General features: G+C 39.3%; 1 protein-coding gene and 1 non-coding gene across 15 annotated transcripts in view; one reads left to right on the top strand and one right to left on the bottom strand.

The window, feature by feature from the left end:
• MAP7 (microtubule associated protein 7) overlaps positions 1 to 19,962 on the top strand; it is a 181,503-nt gene that overhangs the window by 76,645 nt on the left and 84,896 nt on the right. For 4 of the 14 annotated variants that reach the window (XM_069598491.1, XM_069598490.1, XM_069598485.1 and 1 more), the window contains exon 1: positions 670 to 988. The exons of the other annotated variants lie outside the window; for them this stretch is intronic. In XM_069598491.1, the coding sequence (XP_069454592.1) occupies positions 967 to 988 (22 nt within the window). In that variant the 5' untranslated portion in view covers positions 670 to 966. Of the gene's footprint in view, positions 1 to 669; positions 989 to 19,962 lie in introns of those variants that run through there. 14 annotated transcript variants of the gene reach the window in all.
• Positions 9,098 to 9,169, bottom strand: TRNAW-CCA (transfer RNA tryptophan (anticodon CCA)). Its single transcript has one exon. It is a non-coding gene; the product is annotated as a tRNA-Trp (tRNA).

Genomic DNA, 19,962 nt, shown 5'->3' with positions numbered 1-19,962 from the left:
ATAAAGGCACAGTGAGGACTTGACATGATCTTTTCTCCTCAGATTCCCCTCTATGTCCCTAGACAAAAAGTCCTTTTAAAGACTGTTACCTTTAAAAGTAACATTGTGATAGAAATGTTGAATTCGAAATTCATAATGTAAAACTCATCACTGGCTTAAAATATTTTCCTGAGGCCCTATAATTAATTTATCCAGAAATAATTTCTAAAACTTCAGTGTTTGTTTGTTTATTGATTCTTCCTCTTCACTTTGAAGAATTCAGAATTTTTCAAAAACAAGTCAATCTTCTGGACCTTCTGAAGGATAGTGAAACTTCATTTCATGTGGTTTCCCAACGGCTCCATGAATGTTCTCAGTGAAGGGAGGAAAAGAACAGAGGTCTCTCTGCTTGACTGATTCTAAATGATTGCCTCTCTCAGATGCATTTGGTATGGGAACAAAATCAGCCATAATCTTCAGGGTTTTAAAATGCCATCTTTAATACATTAGGAAACCAAAAGGCAGAAGAATTTTAAAAAATAGTAAATACCGTTTAGATGATCTTGGTAAACATTTGTTCAAATGTGTTTAAGGCACATCCTGTTTGGGGCCCGGGCTGATTTTAAACCCTGTGACTGAACTGATGTTTAACAGCCATTTCTTAACCAGGAAAGGCCTCCCCTTCTCCCAGCCCACACCCATTCGAGCTTCACTGGCTCTTTTGAACAGAAGCCGTTCTCAGTTTTTACTTGGTTCAGTGAACAAGGTTACTGTTTAGAAACAGTGGCTGTCGAGTCATATGTCTCCTCACCCTTTTGCCTTCTTCCTGAGTGTACCTCGAGCTGCATGAGAGATGATATTAATACTTGGGATGATTAAAAGTTCTCTTCACTGATCGCTTGGTCTTTGCCTGGCTGAGAAACTCAAAGCAGGAAGAGGGAGACATGCAGATATGTTGCAGCATATTCAAGAAAGAAGGGTTTTAGGATGGAAGACACTAAACTGGCCTGTAAGTTCTTGAGCTTAAAATATGTTTCGAAACTTCTTAATAAGGATGTGTAGGAATGGGGTAATCTTTAACTCAGTTTGACACGCTAACACTTTCAACAGGTCAAAGTACAGAGTAGGAAATCTTTTAATAGATCTTTTTGTTTTGGGGGGTAGGGAGGACTTGGTTTTAATGTTTTAAGAAAAAGAAGTGGGAATTTTAATTAAGTGAAACATTCCTTGTGCTCTGTAGAAGATGGATATACACTTTATTGTCCTGCAGCCATAGGGTAGCTTCTATGAAAATTCAAGGCAAATGATATTATTTTCCATTTTCCATGTTTGTGCTTTTTTCTTCTTTTGGCAAAAAACAAAGTGAAAACCCTGAAACAGCTCCTAGGGTCTCCTGAGTGCTGGAGGTAGACCATAGTAGCAGGCTACACATACAATTGCACTGCTGTCGAAAGAACATTTTAGCACATAATTTATTATGCTTTCTTACTGCTTTTAATATTTGTATCTGGATTAGATCATGGAGATTTTGAGAAATGATTGTTTTTCTATTTTAGGGGAGTATGAGGAGTGCTGAAGATTTTTGCTGATTAAAAAAAGGTCATACTTCTCTTGCCTACCTCTTTGGTTTTTATTTAGGTTTTTTTTTTTTCTTTTTACCATCAAAAACATTGCCTGCATTTTCCTCTCATATCTTTCCTCACTGGAATGCTTCCATTTCCATGGTATGTAAATCAGTTAACTCACATGTAGGCTTCATGGGAAAAACTATAGTGATCAGAATCTTAAGCACTACATTTTGGAGAGATATTTTTATCACTGTATTTTCTTGTCTAGAATTTCCTATATGTACTGGATGCTTTATCAGATTTAATTTTAAGAGTAGTAAAGATGCTTTATTCACTAAATTATTTGCCCTTTTAAAATATTGCCTCTATTCATTTGCATGGATAATATTTGCAAATTTTATACTAAAAACACATCTAGGAAAGAAAAGTGAGTTGTATGTGATGTCAGTATCCACTAAGCATTAAGGAGATGGATTATGCTATAAATAAGTGGTTTGCTTTTGGTGTTTTATGATTATAAAATATAGAGTCAAAGAGGCATCTTAGAAATAGCTTGAGAGTTGGATCCAGGCCTACATTTTAGCTCTGACACTAGTTTTGTGACCTCAAACAAGTTATTTATACTCTCTGTCAGTATCATCACTGCATAATGGGAATAATCTAACTTTCAGGGCTGTATATACGTTAAAAGAAAGGCAAAATGCCTCACCTAACTGGCTTCTCAGGAAAAAAAAAAACTGGTATTATTATATGTATTTGTTCAGTTAACTCACTTTTAAATGCAGTTTGTACATAATGAGTCAGAAAAGAATATCCTTCTGTGTGGAAATCATATTTACATACAGTATTCAAATATTAGGATAAGATAGTTAATGTATAATAAGTATTGGGTTTCATAATGTTCATTATTTAAATGTGATAAATAATATTGGTTGAATCAAATGAAACACAGGTTATTCAATAAGAAAACTGGATAAATATCCAATAGATAAAATTGATATTGAGGGGGAGAAATTTTTTCATCCAGAAAATTGGTCAAAAATCTTAGTTAGATAAGTGGTTTTAAAATCCTAAATAATTCTTTTAAAAAAATACTAAAATATGCTTTTAAAAAAATAAAAAGATTAAAAATTTTATCTTTATTTATTTGGCTGCACTGGATCTTAGTTGCAGCATGCAGGATCTAGTTCCCAGACCAGGGATCCAACCCAGACTCCCTGCACTGGGGATATGGAGTCTTAGCCACTGGACCATCAGGGAAGTCCTCTAAATTAATCTTAGATACTAGATTTTGGTCTCTTCCAATTTCCAACTTTTAATTTGATTTTGGGTAGACCTTAGAAAAGCAGACGTAGTAGCTTCATGTTTCCATAAACTAAAATTTCAGTGTGAAGACCGTAACACTATCTGGAGTAGAGATGAAGGGTGACCTCTGCTCTGTACACTTCACACAGCCCCTCCAGCTCATTCATGAAAGTCCATCCCATGGTGGGAGCAGAGCCTGTCACCATGTCAAGCTGCTTGGGAGTAAGAAACTGTAAGAGTGACCCTCCCCCCAACCCTAGACAAAAGTTGGTATCTATTGTCATTTGGTCCGTTCTCACGTTAGCACTTACCACCAACTGAGGCTGTCATGTCTATTTTGTTCTCCCACACTAGAGTGGGAGCCACAGGGCCAGGGAGTTTGGGCTTTGTCTGTATCCCAAGCACCTACAACAGTGCCTGGCAACCAGTAGGCGCCTAGTCAGTTTATTAAATTAATGAGTCGACCCCTAGACTTCAAGAGGGCAACAAGGTAAGGAAGGCTATGCCTACTCTCACTGTAAAGCACAAAATAACAAAGATACAGTTTTGTATAAAATCTGCACCAGGGCACGCTAATTTATTCTGTGGTTGACGCAGAAGTGGAGCCTTGTGCCAACTTTTAGAAGAAAAGAAAGTCAGTAGCGAATGTTACTGTCCTCAGTTAGACATGTGCCAAGAGCAGAAAACCGAAAAGTTTACTTCCTTTATGAAAAATAGGTAAATCAAGGACTCTAGAAAAATAATTTTGTGATAAAACGCCAAGTCACAGGCCAGATAAACTCCCTCCTCCCCTGCACCCTCGGTGAGGTCAGCACTCAGCTCCAGAGGGACAGCCTCTCCCACACACCCCGAAAGCATCACACAACCCTGTGGACTCAGCTCCTTTACCAGGAGTTTTATGTAGGTGTAGTTTTCAGAAGCTAAGAATCTTGTTCAGTAAGACTTTCACAAAACACTAGCCATTCTCAAAGTTACACTGAATCTATACCTCTATCAAGAAGATAAATTGCTGTACTGTAGAGTCAAAAGACCAGGTTTTCAAACTCTATTCTAAGGCTGTCTGTATAACTAAGGGCAAATCCCATTTGATCTCTGAGTCTGAGTCCCCTCCCCTATAAAAGGGCAACAGGCATACTTACCATAATCAAGTTAAGATGGTCAAGTGAGTTTATACACAAGAAAGTGACTTGTAATCCATTAAACAAATTATACAGTGTCACTTGAATACACATTTAAAAAACAGGGCAAATTCTTTCCTTAAATGAGAATTTAAGTGCTTTATAACTTTAAATTCTGTTATTTGTCAGAATATCACTAATTAAAGGAGCAAACCCCATCAAAACAATAAAAAAGACTAAGGTACAATTTTTAATGCCGTATTTGAAAAATAAATCTAGAAAACACTATGGCATAGCGGTTAAGATACTAGGTTTTAAAGTCACATTGATGTGGATTTTATTCATGATTTAGCTGTTCACATTAGACAGATTTCTTAACTTTGAGACTCAGTTTTCATCTCTGTACAGTGGGGAAAGTGTTACCTAAATGCAGGCTTACAATAAAGAAAAAATTGTATGAGACAAAATGCTTAAAGCATGTAGTACAGCCTTGGAACATAATAGATGCTCAGTAAACAGCAGTTGCATTTGTAGTTATTTTAATTATTTATGAATATCATTGGGTATATGGTTTGCCTTTTAAATGATATGGTACTAAACTTTTAAAATGTATTAGCCACTATTACTCTGTATAGAAATTTGCTAGAAATTTCCTGAGCGAAAATAATTCTACAGTTTTTCAGAGCTCTTACTTTACTGAGCCTGATGATTTTTTAGATTAGGTGGTCTTTGAAACAAGCATCAATACAACTAAAAGTTTTCTAATATAATTTGCTCACCTAAAGCTTGAGGGGTCTCATAGTATGTTAGATTAAATAGATTTATCCATAACAGAACATACAGATAACTCATAAAGAAAGAGCAGGGGCAGGGATTTTCAAAGAGAGGAGTTTAAAATTCTCTTTCTAGGAAGTGTATGTTGCTAGGGAATGAAAAAGAAGGGCATCAAGGTAGCAACATGTATTGTCATGCAACCTAGAGATATTTAAGTTCCAAGATTCATTGCTCATAGTCCAAGATGTAAGTCATGTATTAAAAGTCATTAATCCTTTCTCAGCATTTCACGGAGTCATTGAATTAAATATTCTCTGAACTGACATTTTAGTATTGAATTGCAAACATCAGTGTACAGTCTTGATAATATTTCTTTCTCTTATCAGAACCTCTAGATGATATGAATAAATGAACTTCAGTTGAGCCACAAGCCAACTTTAAAACTTAGGTTAGCATTTTAATACACAAGAATCATTCTCCATTAACAGATGCTTTTCTATAAGACCTACTTTATTTTAAAAGGTAATGCCATAATCCATTTCTGATCATCATCTGGTTATATAAATGTATTTGTAATGTCTTGTCTCAGACAGCATAAAATAACATTACTTGAATAACAAGTAACATGTGATGAAGGACCAAGAAGGTAAAAGTTAATATTTATGCTTTCTCCTTACTTGACTTAATATTAACAGTGCATGGTTTTCATGTTTTTCTGTAACACAGCAGTTATAAAGTCCTGAATCAATGATTAACATCTTTGTATAACATTATTAGGAATTACTGTTTTGAATATTTGGATTTTGTGTTTTACTTCTGTTAATCAGAATACAGAATTCATATATACAAGCATTTAAGTGTGATGTTCTTATAATTCAGTGCTGTTAATTTTACCCAACAGTCGCAATCAAGTTAAAGAAAGCAAGTAAGTCTGAGGGATTTTAGTTGGACTCAGTATATACCATTTTAACAAAAGAAAGGTGGCTTGGGCTTTGAGAGATGATATACTGTGGGAAAGTGATTAGGAAATAGAGCTAATGGAAGATGGGGTTACTATAGTAGGATTGTTTATGCAAACTCATCTCCGTCTCTGGGCATGAGCCATTCTCCTCCTCCTGATACAGGAGAGGGGGACACCATCACAGGAAATATTTATGCCCAGCTTTTAGGTGGGTATGCGCAAAGAATTCTTTCCGCATCTGTTGATTCTCAATGCCTTCAGCTGAAAATAATACCAAAGTGGCATCTTTTGGAACAGTGCATTCTGATGCCCTTCATGTACTCTACTGGACATTTTTAGGTGTAAGACTTTTCTCATATTTTAGGTTATTTCCTTAAGATAGAGTCTCAGAAGTGCAATTGTCGAGCTAGTAGTTTTAAACCTTTTAATGGCAGTAGATTCATACCACTAACTTCCTTCGTGGAATTATACCAATTAACTGTAACTCTAATACTGCTGCTTTCTGCTCCACATACTTTCAGGGTCTTCAGTGCTGCATTTGGAAGCACATGTCTAATATTCCTCTTCAGGGTTCACACTAGATGAAAAATACCAAGGATCTAGAAAGGGATAGTTCTAACCATTGGTGAAGCTAGTTCCAATATTCATGACTGGTGCTGTGGTTGAGAAGGAGCAGCATAAACTGGCGGAAGCAGATGCTTTTCTCCAGGTATCCCTACTACCAGCTGAATTTAACATCTCAATCACAAGGAGACCGCTCAGGATGAGGGATAATTGAAGATACCTTCATTGCAAATAGATCATATGCCTTGTGCATGTGTGCATAGTCACTCAGTCACGTCTGACTCTTTGTGACCCCATGGACTGTAGCCTGCCAGGCTCTTCTATCCATGGAATTTTCCCAGCAAGGGTACTGGAATGGTTTGCCGTTTGTTCTCCAGGGGATGTTCCTCACTCAGGGGTAAAACCCCTTCCTCCTGCAGTACATGTAGATTCTTTACCACTGAGCCACCAGGGAAGCCCACATAGACCATGTGGTTGTGGTTTAGTCACTGAGTCGTGTCCGACTCTTGTGGCCCCAGTGCTGCTGCTAAGTTGCTTCAGTCGTGTCCGACTCGGTGCGACCCCATAGATGGCAGCCCACCAGGCTCCCCTGTCCCTGGGATTCTCCAGGCAAGAACACTGGAATGGGTTGCCATTTCCTTCCCCAGTGCATGAAAGTGAAAAGTGAAAGTGAAGCTGCTCAGTTGTGTCCAACTCACCGAAACCCCAGGGACTGCAGCCCACCAGGCTGCTCTGTCCATGGGATTTTCAGGCAAGGGTACTGGAGTGGGGTGCCATTGCCTTCTCATGATCCCCAGTATGGATGGCATTAAATCTTCATGAGCTACTTAGTCCTAAATCCAAATTAGCATTTGATTGCCAATGGGACTGATACCAAGCCTTCCTGGGGACAGATCCTCCCACCCATATGTTCCCCCATCTCTTTTTTATTAGGAAAAAAAAAAAAAAAGAAAACCTTTAGCCTCTTTAGCCTTCCCCAAGTTCCAAAGAGCAAATTTAATCAGAGAAATGGAAAAATGCAGAAACAAAGGAAAGCAGTCAAGCAGGACAGAATTATAGTTTAGCCACAAAACAAAATCAAGGACTTCTAGTTCCTCTTCAAGGCTTATAGATAATACCCTGAGCCACATCCTTGATAGGAAAAACTCCTACCAGGTGGAGGCGGTCAACCATATGCTGCCTAGCATCACGTAGACCCCAGACGGGTTGGAACTAGAAAACTAATAATTGAGATTCTCAAAATACCGGTGTTACCTTCAATTCAGTCGCTCAGTCATGTCCGACTCTGCGACCCCATGAATCACAGCACGCCAGGCCTCCCTATCTATCACCAACTCCCGGAGTTCACTCAAACTTACGTCCATCGAATCATTGATGCCATCCAGCCATCTCATCCTCTGTTGTCCCCTACTCCTCCTGCCCCCAGTCTCTCCCAGCATCAGGGTCTTCTCCAATGAGTCAACTCTTCGCATGAGGTGGCCAAAGTACTGGAGTTTCAGCTTCAGCATCAGTCCTTCCAATGAACACCCAGGACTGATCTCCTTTAGGATGGACTGGTTGGATCTCCTTGCAGTCCAAGGGACTCTCAAGAGTCTTCTCCAACACCACAGTTCAGAAGCATCAATTCTTCAGTGCTCAACTTTCTTCACAGTCCAAATCTCACATCCATACATGGTTACTGGAAAAACCATAGCCTTGAGTAGACGGACCTTTGTTGGCAAAGTAATGTCTCTGCTTTCTGTCGGCTAATTCAAGGATTGTGCATGAGCTGATCAATCACCCCAAGACCCTATCCCTCACACTGTCCTTATAAACTTCCCCTGAAAATTATTGGCAAGTATTTAGGTCTTTTGAGCACAAACTATCCTGTTCTCACATGGCATCCTACAATAAATGCTGTGCTTTCCTTCACCACAGTGTCAGCAGATTGGCTTTGCTGTGCATTGGGTGAATGAACCCTAATTCACTGGATTTTTCAGAAAGCACAAAATGATACATACAAATCAAGGAATTTTAGAGCTATCACCATCAGCTAATTACCATTGGGTAGAATCTTAAGCAATGCATTGGAAAACTGAAACAGCTTCAATTGATTATAAATTAATGACATAGGATGTTTATTAATTATTAAGCTTTGTTGAAATATGCTGAACGTTGTACATAGTGTTTACAGCCAGTAGCTGTCATCAGAATGTTTTGAAATTACACCCATGAGAAAAACAAAGGTTTTTACCTCCATGCATTTGCAGTTGTTTGCTAGTTTTGCAGTAACCATCGAAACATAGGACATTGATTTATGCTATTGAGCCTTGCCTCTTCCGAGAAGATTTAGCCACTTTGACAGAAAGTCATATATCTCAAAAAGCCCCTCTTAAGAAGTCAATACTTAAGATACTGATTTTATACTGAAGTATTAAGTTCTTCATTTTTAGGCAGACAGTATTACATAGTGGGAATTAATACCTTCCATTTTTTAAAAATCTGCATTTATGAAGTGGTTGAGGGGGAGAGGTGTTACTTAAAAACTTAGTTAAATGAAGAAATCTTAGAAATAAGTTTCAGATTCTAAGTTGTATTCAGTTCAGTTGCTCAGCCATGTCCGACTTTCTGTGACCCTCTGGACTGCAGCATGCCAGGCCTCCCTATCCATCACCGACTTGTGGAGTTTACCCAAACTCATGTCCATTGGGTCAGTGATAAGGTGAAGTTGCCCAGTTGTGTCCGACTCTTTGCGACCCCGTGGACTGTAACCTACTAGGCTTCTCCGTCCATGGGATTCTCCAGGCAAGAATACTGGAGTGGATTGCCATTTCCTTCTCCAGAGGATCTTCCCGACCCAGGGATCGAACCCGGGTCTCCTGCATTGGAGGCAGACGCTTTAACCTCTGAGCCACCAGGGAAGCCATGCCATCCAACAATCTCATCCTCTGTCGTCCCCTTCTCCTCCTGCCTTCAACCTTTCCCAGCATCAGGGTCTTTTCCAAAGAGCCAGTTCTTCGCATCAGGTGGGCAAAGTGCTAGAGTTTCAGCTTCAACATCAGTCCTTCCAATGAACACCCAGGACTGATCTCCTTTAGGATGGACTGGTTGGATCTCCTTGCAGTCCAAGGGACTTTCAAGAGTCTTCTTCAACACCACAGTTCAAAAGCATCAATTCTTCGGTGCTCAGCTTTCTTTATAGTCCAACTTTCACATCCATACATGACTACTGGAAAAACCATAGCCTTGACTACACGGACCTTTGTTGGCAAAGTAATGTCTCTGCTTTTGAATATGCTGTCTAGGTTGGTCATAACTTTTCTTCCAAGGAGTAAGTGTAAGTAAACTAAGTTGTTTTAGTTATAGTATTTTTATACGTAAAGACATATCCTGAGTTGTGTTAGTTTGAAGGAGAAAGGTTTAAAAGAAGCCATACGGAATTTTAAATAGGAGCGCTTATTCAGCTCACTGTGTTATATTCCTCAATAGAATTGTGTACTTCTCTTTAGAGCTGTTATCTCAGTTCTCAGTGTAAAAGTCATTAATGTGACCATTTTTTCCAACGCTTGCCTCCCTGTAGCCTATAAGTTCCGTATAGGCAGGACCACACCTGCCTCCCACCGTTATATCCCGACTACCTGACACATTGGATGTCAGCACTGAGTAAGCAATGGCTGGATGGAGTAATGGGGAAGGATTCTGGCTCCTCTGTCCATGGAATTCTCCAGGCAAGAATACTGGAGTGGGTTGCTATTTCCTTCTCCAGGGTATCTTCCCAACCCAGGGATCGAACTTGCCTCTCTGTGTCTCCTGCATTGCAGGCGGATTCTTTACCACCATACCACCTGGGAGGGCAAGTTAGTCATTCTGAAAGACCTAAAACATTAAAGTATGTTTTCTTTTCTCAGCATCTAGTTGAAAGGATTGATTGGTTACTTCTTCCTGTGTCTTTATTTGTCCAGTATCTCAGTGAAACATTTTGTAGAATCAGAATACTTTGCAAGAAATCCATTGTCCTTTAACAGTTTGTGGCCTTTTAAAAGTCTGGACTCTATCCTACAAAGTTTTAAATAATAGTGTTGCTGAAAAGACCTTAAGGGAAGTTAAGCTTATTTATAGACTTTGTCCAGTATAAACCCCAGAGCATTACTATAGAATTCCCAGAACCTGCTTATCCCCTCAGAAGTCAAAACAGCTTCTTATTTGTAATTCCTTGGACTCCTTGCCTTTAAAAGAAAAACATCGTATTTTAGCACAGCACTATATGAAAGTTACTGGTTAAAATTTTAGGTGATAACTTTCAGGATAAATTAATATTAAAAGGACAGTATTGTTTCAATTTTTGAAAAGCACCAAAGTGTGCTGCGATTCATGGGGTCGCAAAGAGTCGGACACTACTGAGCGACTGAACTGAACTGAAGAACTTAAGTGTTGTTTTCAAAATGATGCTTATTCAGCCAACTTTTGAGCCTTTAAATTTTGCTTTGTTACAATTTAAAGATGTATTATAAAGTATAAATCTTAGTTGAAATAGTATTAAAACATATCTCTACTGTACTGACAAAAGGAAGGAGAAGCTCTGGAAAATTTTTGAGGTGTATATGTGTGAGAGGTGGGTGTTCTAGGTTAAAATACTCTGATTATGATGTAAATATGTCAGAATTTTTTCATTTGTTTTTAGTCCCAGATGTTATTCAGTGTCGAAATGAGTGTTAAAACATAATACAGGGACTTCCCTGGCAGTCTGGTGGTTAAGACTTCAAACTTCTAATGTAAGGGGTACAGGTTCGATGCCTGGTTGGGGAACTAAGATCCCATATGCTGTGTGATGCCAAAAAATTGTTTTTTAATTTTTCAATTAAAAAATAAAACACTCAAAACAGATTGAATGCATGGTAAAGTTGGGAAGTAACCATAAAAACAGGTTTTATGGAGGACAGTGTGGTTCATCACATAACTCTCTATTAATCTAATTTAATACAGAAATAGATTTTAGAATATATACAATCAGTCTGCCATACATTGCCCACAATACAGCTTCTTGAAACTGTGCTAGCTACCGAATGAGCACTCCTTGTCAAGTTTCTGGGTTACATTCTGTGTTGTCAGTTAATAGTGGGATCACATGATTTAGCAAAGAGTTGACCTTGGGGTAGAGTTGATCTGGTCACATAATAACTGAGAGCTGTAACAAAGATGTAGGCTTAAACAGTTAGTCAGCACATTGTACCTCTAGGAGATACCAGTGGGTAGGGCCAGACTTCTTTAAGAATAATTTTAAATTGGGTCATTCATTCATTAAAGGCCCCAAATTGAAACTCCAGGTAGCATGACTAATAAAATTGTAGTCTGAAGTTTGTGAATTTGGATGAAGAAAATAATTGCATCTGTATTTCTAATAACCTTTTCTGGAAATTGAATGTTTCTTTTAATTATGAATGTGAGCAAAAGAAACTACAGCAGTATTAGCATTTACAGAAGTCAGATATTTTCATAACACATTACAATTGTTTTAGGAGGGTCAAAAGGCACCTTAATGAGATAACTGCTTTGAAATCATGGCAGTTGTGAGACATACCTCTAGATTGTGTTATTTAATGGGTTAATAAAGAAGCACATGTAGGTATGTGTGTATATTACAGATCTTTTGCTGTCTTTATAAGCTTTTAAATATAAATATGTATTTTTTGTGATGCTACATATTTTAATTTATTCATTTAAAAATATTATCCTGAGTAGGAATGTAGCCTGACCTTTTGCCGAAGGAATCCAAAGCAGAAAGAAAGGTTAAAATCCTTTTGTGGAAAGCCTTCAGGTGCCTTTAAGAGCATTCATACCCTAGATTGAAGCCTGCTAAGCCTAAAAAAGACTGAAGCCCACCAACTCATCCTAAAATGTTAGTCCAGCTTTTGGACTCAGAGGGAGAGGGAGAGGGAGAGGGTGGGATGATTTGGGAGAATGGCATTGAAACATGTATACTATCATGTAAGAACTGAATCGCCAGTCTATGTCCGACGCAGGATACAGCATGCTTGGGGCTGGTGCACAGTGATGACCCAGAGAAATGTTATGGGGAGGGAGGTGGGAGGGGGTTCATATTTGGGAACGCATGTACACCCGTGGTGGATTCAAGTCAATGTATGGCAAAACCAGTACAGTATTGTAAAGTAAAATAAAGTAAAAAATTAAAATTAAAAAAAAAAATGTTAGTCCAGGAAACCCAGACTTGGTGGGGTTTTTTTTTTTTTTGCCAGGGTATTAAAAATGTGAAAAAAAATCACTTGAGCCTGCGAGAGAGGAATCCTACTTTAAATTCCATGATCTGTTGGTTCTAAATCAGGGATGTACATCAGACTCCTCTAGGGAGCTATTTATTATCATAGAGTTGAGCCTTATGCCTCAGGATTGCAGTTCAGCAGGTCTGGGTCAGACCTGCACATCTGTGTGTGAAAGGCCCAGAGGTGGTTTTAATACAAACCCTCAAATGAGAAGTGCTTTGAAAGCTTGTTCTTTGAGAACTATTTTAAGTATCACATTTTTAAGGATTTATGTTTGGTTTTTTTTTTTTAAATCATCTCAAGAAATGAGGAAGATTCACTTTATAGTTTGGAACTCATAACTGCTTAAGGCATCTTTTGCTGTGGCAGAAGGTGAACCGGTACTTGACCATCCATCCCTGGGAGCCATGAAATGTTCTGAAGTTGCATGTACATTTTTCAGGGTAAGAAGACAGTGGCTTTCCTGAGATTTGCAAGGGTACTCATGATCTAAATAAAAAGCAAGAAATAGGTTCCCATATACTGAGATAGTAAAATGTAATTGTGAAGTAAGCAAAAGACAAAATTACTAGACCCACTAAGGAAACTTACGAGAATACCATTAATTCTATAATAAAAGCATTGAACTTGAATGATATGACTTTATCATTAATTCCTAGAATCAAAATATTTGCTTTTTGCAATGCAAGGCACCATAGGGTGGCAAATAAGTGGTTTTGATGCTATATATATATATATATATATACATTAGGGAAAAAAATATAAAATATTAAACTTTATTGAATACATAATTGCATATAAAAATCCAGTCCCTCTTGGCTCAGTGGTAAAGAATCTGCCTGCAGTGCAGGAGATGCAGGAGATGTGGGTTTGATCCCTGAGTCAGGAAGATCCCCTGGAGATGGAAATGGCAACCCACTCACCCTAGTATTCTTGTTGGGAAAATCCCATGGACAGAGGAGCCTTGCAGGCTACAGGCCATGGGGTCCCAAAGAGTCAGACACAATTGAGCACACACACACACACACACATGCAAAAATCCAAAACCAAAATGATCATTAAAATAAGACTTAGCTTTCTTTATAATAAAATAAATTTATTTTAATATTGGACTTAGCCCCCTACCTTGGACAGTTTTGTGTCCTGGGACCCATATTCTAAAATTATGAAGCAGTAGAAATGTGCTGTGAAATGTAGCTTCCTCCTTGTAACAAGTGAGAAACTATACTTTAGGAAAAAGTATTTTTAAAGGAATAAAGATGCCACCTTTCCTTTACAAAAGAAGTTGACAGTTTCAAGTAGGCATGATTGAAGGTTGATGCATATCTGTCCTTTTCTCTGTAATGGTAATTTCCTCCTGCTTTTGGTTGTCTTGCTTTCTCCTTGACCAGAAGTGCCGCCCCCCCCACCCATATGCCTACTCCAGAAAGCCACCGTTACCTTTGTCTGTTCTTCCATAGAATCTTTTTTTTCAAACCTTTTTCTTTTTTTTCCCAAAACTGTTTCTTTTTTTTTTTTTTTCCCCAAAACTGTCTCTTTTTTTTCCCCTCGGTGCCTCAAGGCATGTGGGATCTTAGTTCCCCAACTAGGGATTGAAGCTGAACCCCCTGCATTGGAAGCATTGAGTCTTAAAACCACTGGACTATCTGGGAAGTCCCTCCACTGAATACTTACCATGCTATATCTTTATTATCAGTTTCTGTGGGTCTCTTTGAGATTAACTTTGCTACCATTATCCTTGTGTTTTTATGCCAGGAATGATGTCTGCTCATTAAATATTTTGCTGAGTAATTACATATGATTACCACCCAACTCATGCTGCTCATCCATTATTTATTGTACTCGACAGTGGTTCTGTGCCGCTGGACCAGTACGTGGATTATGCTTTGGCATTCAGACTCCTGCTCTAGCCAACCAAGCAAACCTGCTCAGCCCGACTGGCAGCTGAGTACAATAAACTGAGTCCAGACTGAATCTAACAATATTTAGACTGGCCATCAGCCTAAGATTACCCTTCATAGTGGGAGCAAGACCAAGCATGAAGTTGACAACTAAGCCAGCCACTCCCCGTTTATGTCTAGATCCACTTCAGACTCTCAGACTTGTTATCTTATCACTGTCTTAGCAAGATTTCCTTTCTTCTTGGCCTATATTGACTTTTAAAAAAGTTACTTATGGCTACTCAGTTATTGGGTTGGCCAAACTGTTTGTTCAGGTTTTCTGTAAGATATTAAAGAAAAATACAAATGAACTTTCTGGCCAACCCCAATATTACTGTGGGGCTTCCCAGGTGGCACAGTGGTAGAGAATCTACCTGCCAATGCAAGAGATTCAGGAGATGCAGCTTTGACCCCTGGGTTGGAAAGATCCCCTCGAGTAGGAAATGGCAACCCACTCCAGTGTTCTTGCTTGGAAAATTCCATGAACAGAGGAACCTGGTGGGCTAGAGCAACTGAGCGTACACCCACGGTATTATTATAATCATAAACTAAATAGGATCCTGAACTGGAAAATAGCAATTTCTTATGACATCGAGTGAATTTAGTGGGAACCACATCCCAGGGTTCCTCCATATCCTTGGATTCAGCCAACCCCGGGCTATGTAGCACTGTACTGTTTGTCCAGTTATGCCAATTCTTCCCCAAGTCTGTAGTGTTTGCTCTCGGGAAAAACTGCGGTATAAGTGGATCCACTCAGCTCAAACTCATGTTATTCAAGGGTCAGCTGGGGTCAGAGAGCAGTTGCATTTCATCTTGAAAAGTGGGGAGGGGAAAAAAAGAGATAGCAGTAGACTTGTTACTTTTTTTTTTCTTTTGACTTGTTACTTTTATTCGTGGAAAAGAGGAACTGTATGGCCCTGAGGGTCCTGAGTGCATCCTGAAGATTTTAGGGATCCTCCACATGGTTTTAGGCATTAACTCATCAGTAGTGAAGCCGAACATAAAATTATTAGTACAAGTTAAGACTGAGCTGCATGTGTCAGCTGTGCTCTGTAGCCTCAATTTTGGCAGAGAAAGGGGTCGAAACATGTATCTTGTAACTACTATCAGATTCCTAGGAGAATTGTTCATGCTCTCCATTTTGTATCTTTTAATTAAGCTAGGGAGGGGGAGAGTAAGAGCGAGGGAAGAAAAATATGATTTCATCCAGTGTGGATTTTCTAGAATTCCATGGAAGGTGTTGCTTCTGTTTCTGTAGTCTCAGAGACTGCTTTCTTTCTTTAAAACTAACTGTGGCTTCATTGTGAATTCATTAGTATTATGAACCACCAAGAAATAGTAAAACTTCTGTGACATCATGTGCACTTGCCCATGCAAGGCTGAACTTTCACAAAGCAGATACGCAGACTCTCCTTAGGTTCAGGATAGGTCATCAGAGGCCTGAGGCCTCGCGTTGCTTTTTCTCATCAGAGAGAAAAGGAAAAAGCTGCTGGTTTCCTCTCATACCCTAGTCACACCTCAGGACCAGGGCTTCTCTCCAGGTAGTCTAGCAAGTGAGTTTGTCTAACCCTTTTCTCGAAGATCAACATGGTGAGTGAAAACTACATAAGGCAGATCACCGCATTCGACCACTTACTCATCTCTTCCTCTGTGTTTTCAGTGTAACGTGGGAGTGTTCATTGCCTACCCTGCATGGATGCCTGTAGGAATTTGATGTGATGGATGTAAAGACCCTAGCACAATGCTGATTACATTAGATGCCGCTTGATAAATAGCTCTCACAGTTGTTGCTTTTTTATTGTGACTGACATATTTATTTTTTCCCTCTCACAGTGATTCTGCTGTCTTATTTAACTTTTTAAAGCATGAATTTTCTAATGAGCAATCTGTGTTTCTCCCCTTTCACACTGAGTGTTTTCCCTGCTGGTTTCTTATTTTTTCATTTGTTAGCTTTGCCTCAGGCTGCTTTTCTTTCCTTATTGAGTTAATCTGATACTAGATAAGAGAGAGCCCACCGGAAGTGTGCTGGGGGAAGGCTGAATGAGAAGTAGCGTATACTAAACTGGACATTTTTAGAATTTGAAGCATTGTTTTAAGTAATCTAAAAAGGTGTATAATAGTCTAAAACCAAAATATGAAGGTTTATAATCAATATTTTAAACATTGCATAGATTAAGATAGTTTTTCTAGCTTTTATATTCAGCTTAAAGTTGAGTTTTATAAAAGAGCTAGTGAAATGAGAATCAGCACACTTCTAAAGCTGGTTGAGGACACTTTCCAGATTAATGGAAATGAAAATGTATTGCCAGTAGATATTTTATTGTAGGCTCCTAAGACATGGCCATGAATTCTGTCTCATCTCCAAACATGTAGATGAAACTGTCATTCTTAAATGCAAATTTAGCTTAGTGCTCTCCAACTGATGTAAGTCAGGTCAGTATCAGTATTTGTGTAATCCCAGCATGGGGGTGCCTATATTGATTGCTATGAGGAGCAGTGAGTTTTAAGGAACAGCCACAGAGATAGTACTGGCTCTATTCCAGGGTAGAGTGATGTGTCCACAAACTAAATTTTTAGGAACAAAGCTGTTGGCTTCTGGGAATCCCTGTGAAGTGGGCCAAGGGCTCTGGAGTTGGAGGTGGGAAACTTCCCACTCTGGCAGCACTGGGTGGGTACTGAGATGCTCTCTCATACAGACTTCTTGTGAGTGGGCACCAGACCCTATCCAATCAATTACCAAGGGGTCCAAGAGGGACTCTTGGGCTCCCATCCTGGGAAGTCTCACTCTGATTAGAAGCAGCAACATCCCCAACACAGATGATACTGCTTGGAAGTCAGTGGAAGAAGAAGGAAGGGGGCAAGGAGGCAGTTCTCTGATGAAACTAAAGATAATAGATGGACTTTCTATTATCTTTCTGCTGTAGGCAGTAGTGTTTCTGGGAGTAATGTATGTCATTGTAAGAACCTTTTCCTGCATTAGAGAAGTGTTGCTCTACCAGATATACAAGTAAAACTTCAGTTAGTCAAGCAGTCTCAAAAGTTCACCTGTTTAACTGGTTTAACTCACTTAATCTAGCACAGGGCACGTACACATGGAGGATTTAAAAATCAGCCTTGATGACAAAGATGAAACATGATGTCATTTGTATTTATGCCTAGCTTCCTGTATGGTGGAGTTATTATACCATCATGTCATCAATAGGGCCTCCCAGGTGGCCCTAGTGGTAAAGAACTCATCTGCCAATGCAGGAGACTTAAGGGCGGAGGATTCAATCCCTGGGTCGGAAGATCCCCTGGGGGAGGGCATAGCAGCCCACTCCAGTATTCTTGTCTGGCAAATCCCCGTGGACAGAGGAGCCTGGTGGGCTACAGTCCATCGGGTTGCAAAGAGTCAAACGCAACTGAAGCAACTTCGCACACACACATGCGCATATCATCAGTGCTTGTATTGCTGAGGCTGATTGATGTATTATTATACAGCATAGATGTTGATGCAGCAAAAAAATGTATATGACTGGTTATTTGGTGCCAAGACTTAGATACTCATTTAATAGTAATCACATTAATCTGATCATTCTGAAGGTCAACATCCATATTTGATTTCAGTGTGATTTAATGAGTAAGATGCTCTAAAATCAGTCTGGTGAGTTGAAAAAGGTAAATGCTTTCTTTTTGAAAACAACTCCCACTGAGATAGCTGTCAGCCATCCTTATCTGTCTTTTTCCTACTTTCAGTTAGGTTCAGTTGCTCAGTCATGTCCAACTCTTTGCGACCCCATGGACTGCAGCACACCAGGCCTCCCTGTCCATCACCAACTCCCAGAGTTTACCCAAACTCAATGTCCATTGAATCAGTGATGCCATCCAACCATCTCATCCTCAGTCATCCCCTTCTCCTCCCGCCTTCAATCTTTCCCAGCATCAGGGTCATTTCTGTGAGTCAGTTCTTCACATCAGGTGGCCAAAGTATTGGAGTTTCAGCTTCAACATCAGTCCTTCCAATGCATATTCAAAACTGATTTCCTTTAGGATGAACTGGTTGGATCTCCTTGCTGTCCAAGGAACTCTCAAGAGTCTTCTCCAACACCACAGTTCAAAAGCATCAATTCTTCGGCACTCAGCTTTCTACTAAATGCTTGTCCATGGTGTTTTCAGATGATGAAAAATGTTGTCTTTTAGACATATGAAACATGAAATTTTTATTGGGCATCAGTAGTTGCCATAATTTTGCTACTGAACATTATTTTACAAAGTCAAGTTCAGCCTGCCTTCTAGAAACATCTTGCGTAAGAAAAACTGAATAGTATATTCAGAGGCACTGAACTGAGCAACATATGAGTGACTGTTTCTCACACGTTTAAACTGAAATGGCTAGTGACACTTAGGAAGTGAGCTTCCTTTCTCAACTAGTTCTAAAGTATGATCACCTATGACCTTTGCCTTAGGCATATTTGCTAGACTTCTGTAGTGTTTAAAAAAAAAAAGATAGTAATTCCCTGTGATATATGGGTTAGGTTCCAGAAGTTCATTTATGCATTGGCTGTTTGAAAGCTGGAACACATTCATATTATTAAAATATTACATGTGCAACTGGTGACCCTCAAAAGCCTATTTAACCCATTTGGTAGCAATGTTATCATAGAATCTCTATTTTTAAAAAACTCAATTATTCCACAGTTTCTAGGCATCTGTACTAATAGTACAATGGTGGTACTGGTGGCTTAGTTGCTAAGTTGTGTCCGACTCTTGTGACCCCATGGACTGTAGCCCACCAGGCTTCTCTCTCCATGGGATTTTCCAGGCAAGAACACTTAAACAGAGGGCCATTTCCTTCTCCAGGAGATCTTTCCCCACCAAGGGATTGAACCTGCATCTTCTGCTTGGCAGGTGGATTCTTTACCACTCAGCTACCAGGGAGGCCCCAGCAGTACAGTGATCTACCCTTAAATTGCTCATATTCTGTTTTGAAAGCTGAGTTTCCATCTCTCCCCATCCCTTCTTTCTGCCCTGCCTTCACCCAACCATAATTGCTCTCCTACCTTAATCTACATGAAGACCAAACAACATCCCAGCTTCTGTCAACCTTACTATTTACAGAAAGCACACACCCTTTTGAAAATTGTCTAAGGATATTTACTGCTTTAAAACAAAGGAAGTAGAATAGCAAAAGTGTTTGAAGAAGTCTTGGGCTTGGGCTTCATTTGTAAATTGGAAAGAATTTGTTTGCTCTGTTGCTCCAAGATTATTCCTGGCTCATCCAGGCAGAGTGGTGGGTTTGAAGGGCAGTCCCATACTTTACCAAGGCTTCACTGAGATACATTCACACCTCACTAAAAACCTCGAATAGTGTTTTAAATATGTTCCTTTCTGACAATGATTCTACTGGAATTTTGAAAACAGAGCAGGTTCTTAGTTAAAGAACAGGGTAGAGAGACAGTCAAGGCCAATGACTGGTGACCAGTATCAAGGCCAGTGTTCCCTGGAGTGCAGGGACAG

This window comes from Ovis canadensis, chromosome 8 (assembly GCF_042477335.2).
Source record: "Ovis canadensis isolate MfBH-ARS-UI-01 breed Bighorn chromosome 8, ARS-UI_OviCan_v2, whole genome shotgun sequence".
Taxonomy (NCBI): domain Eukaryota; kingdom Metazoa; phylum Chordata; class Mammalia; order Artiodactyla; family Bovidae; genus Ovis; species Ovis canadensis.
The sequence above is the reverse complement of the archived record's forward strand: the minus strand, read 5'-3'. Positions and strand labels throughout refer to the sequence as shown.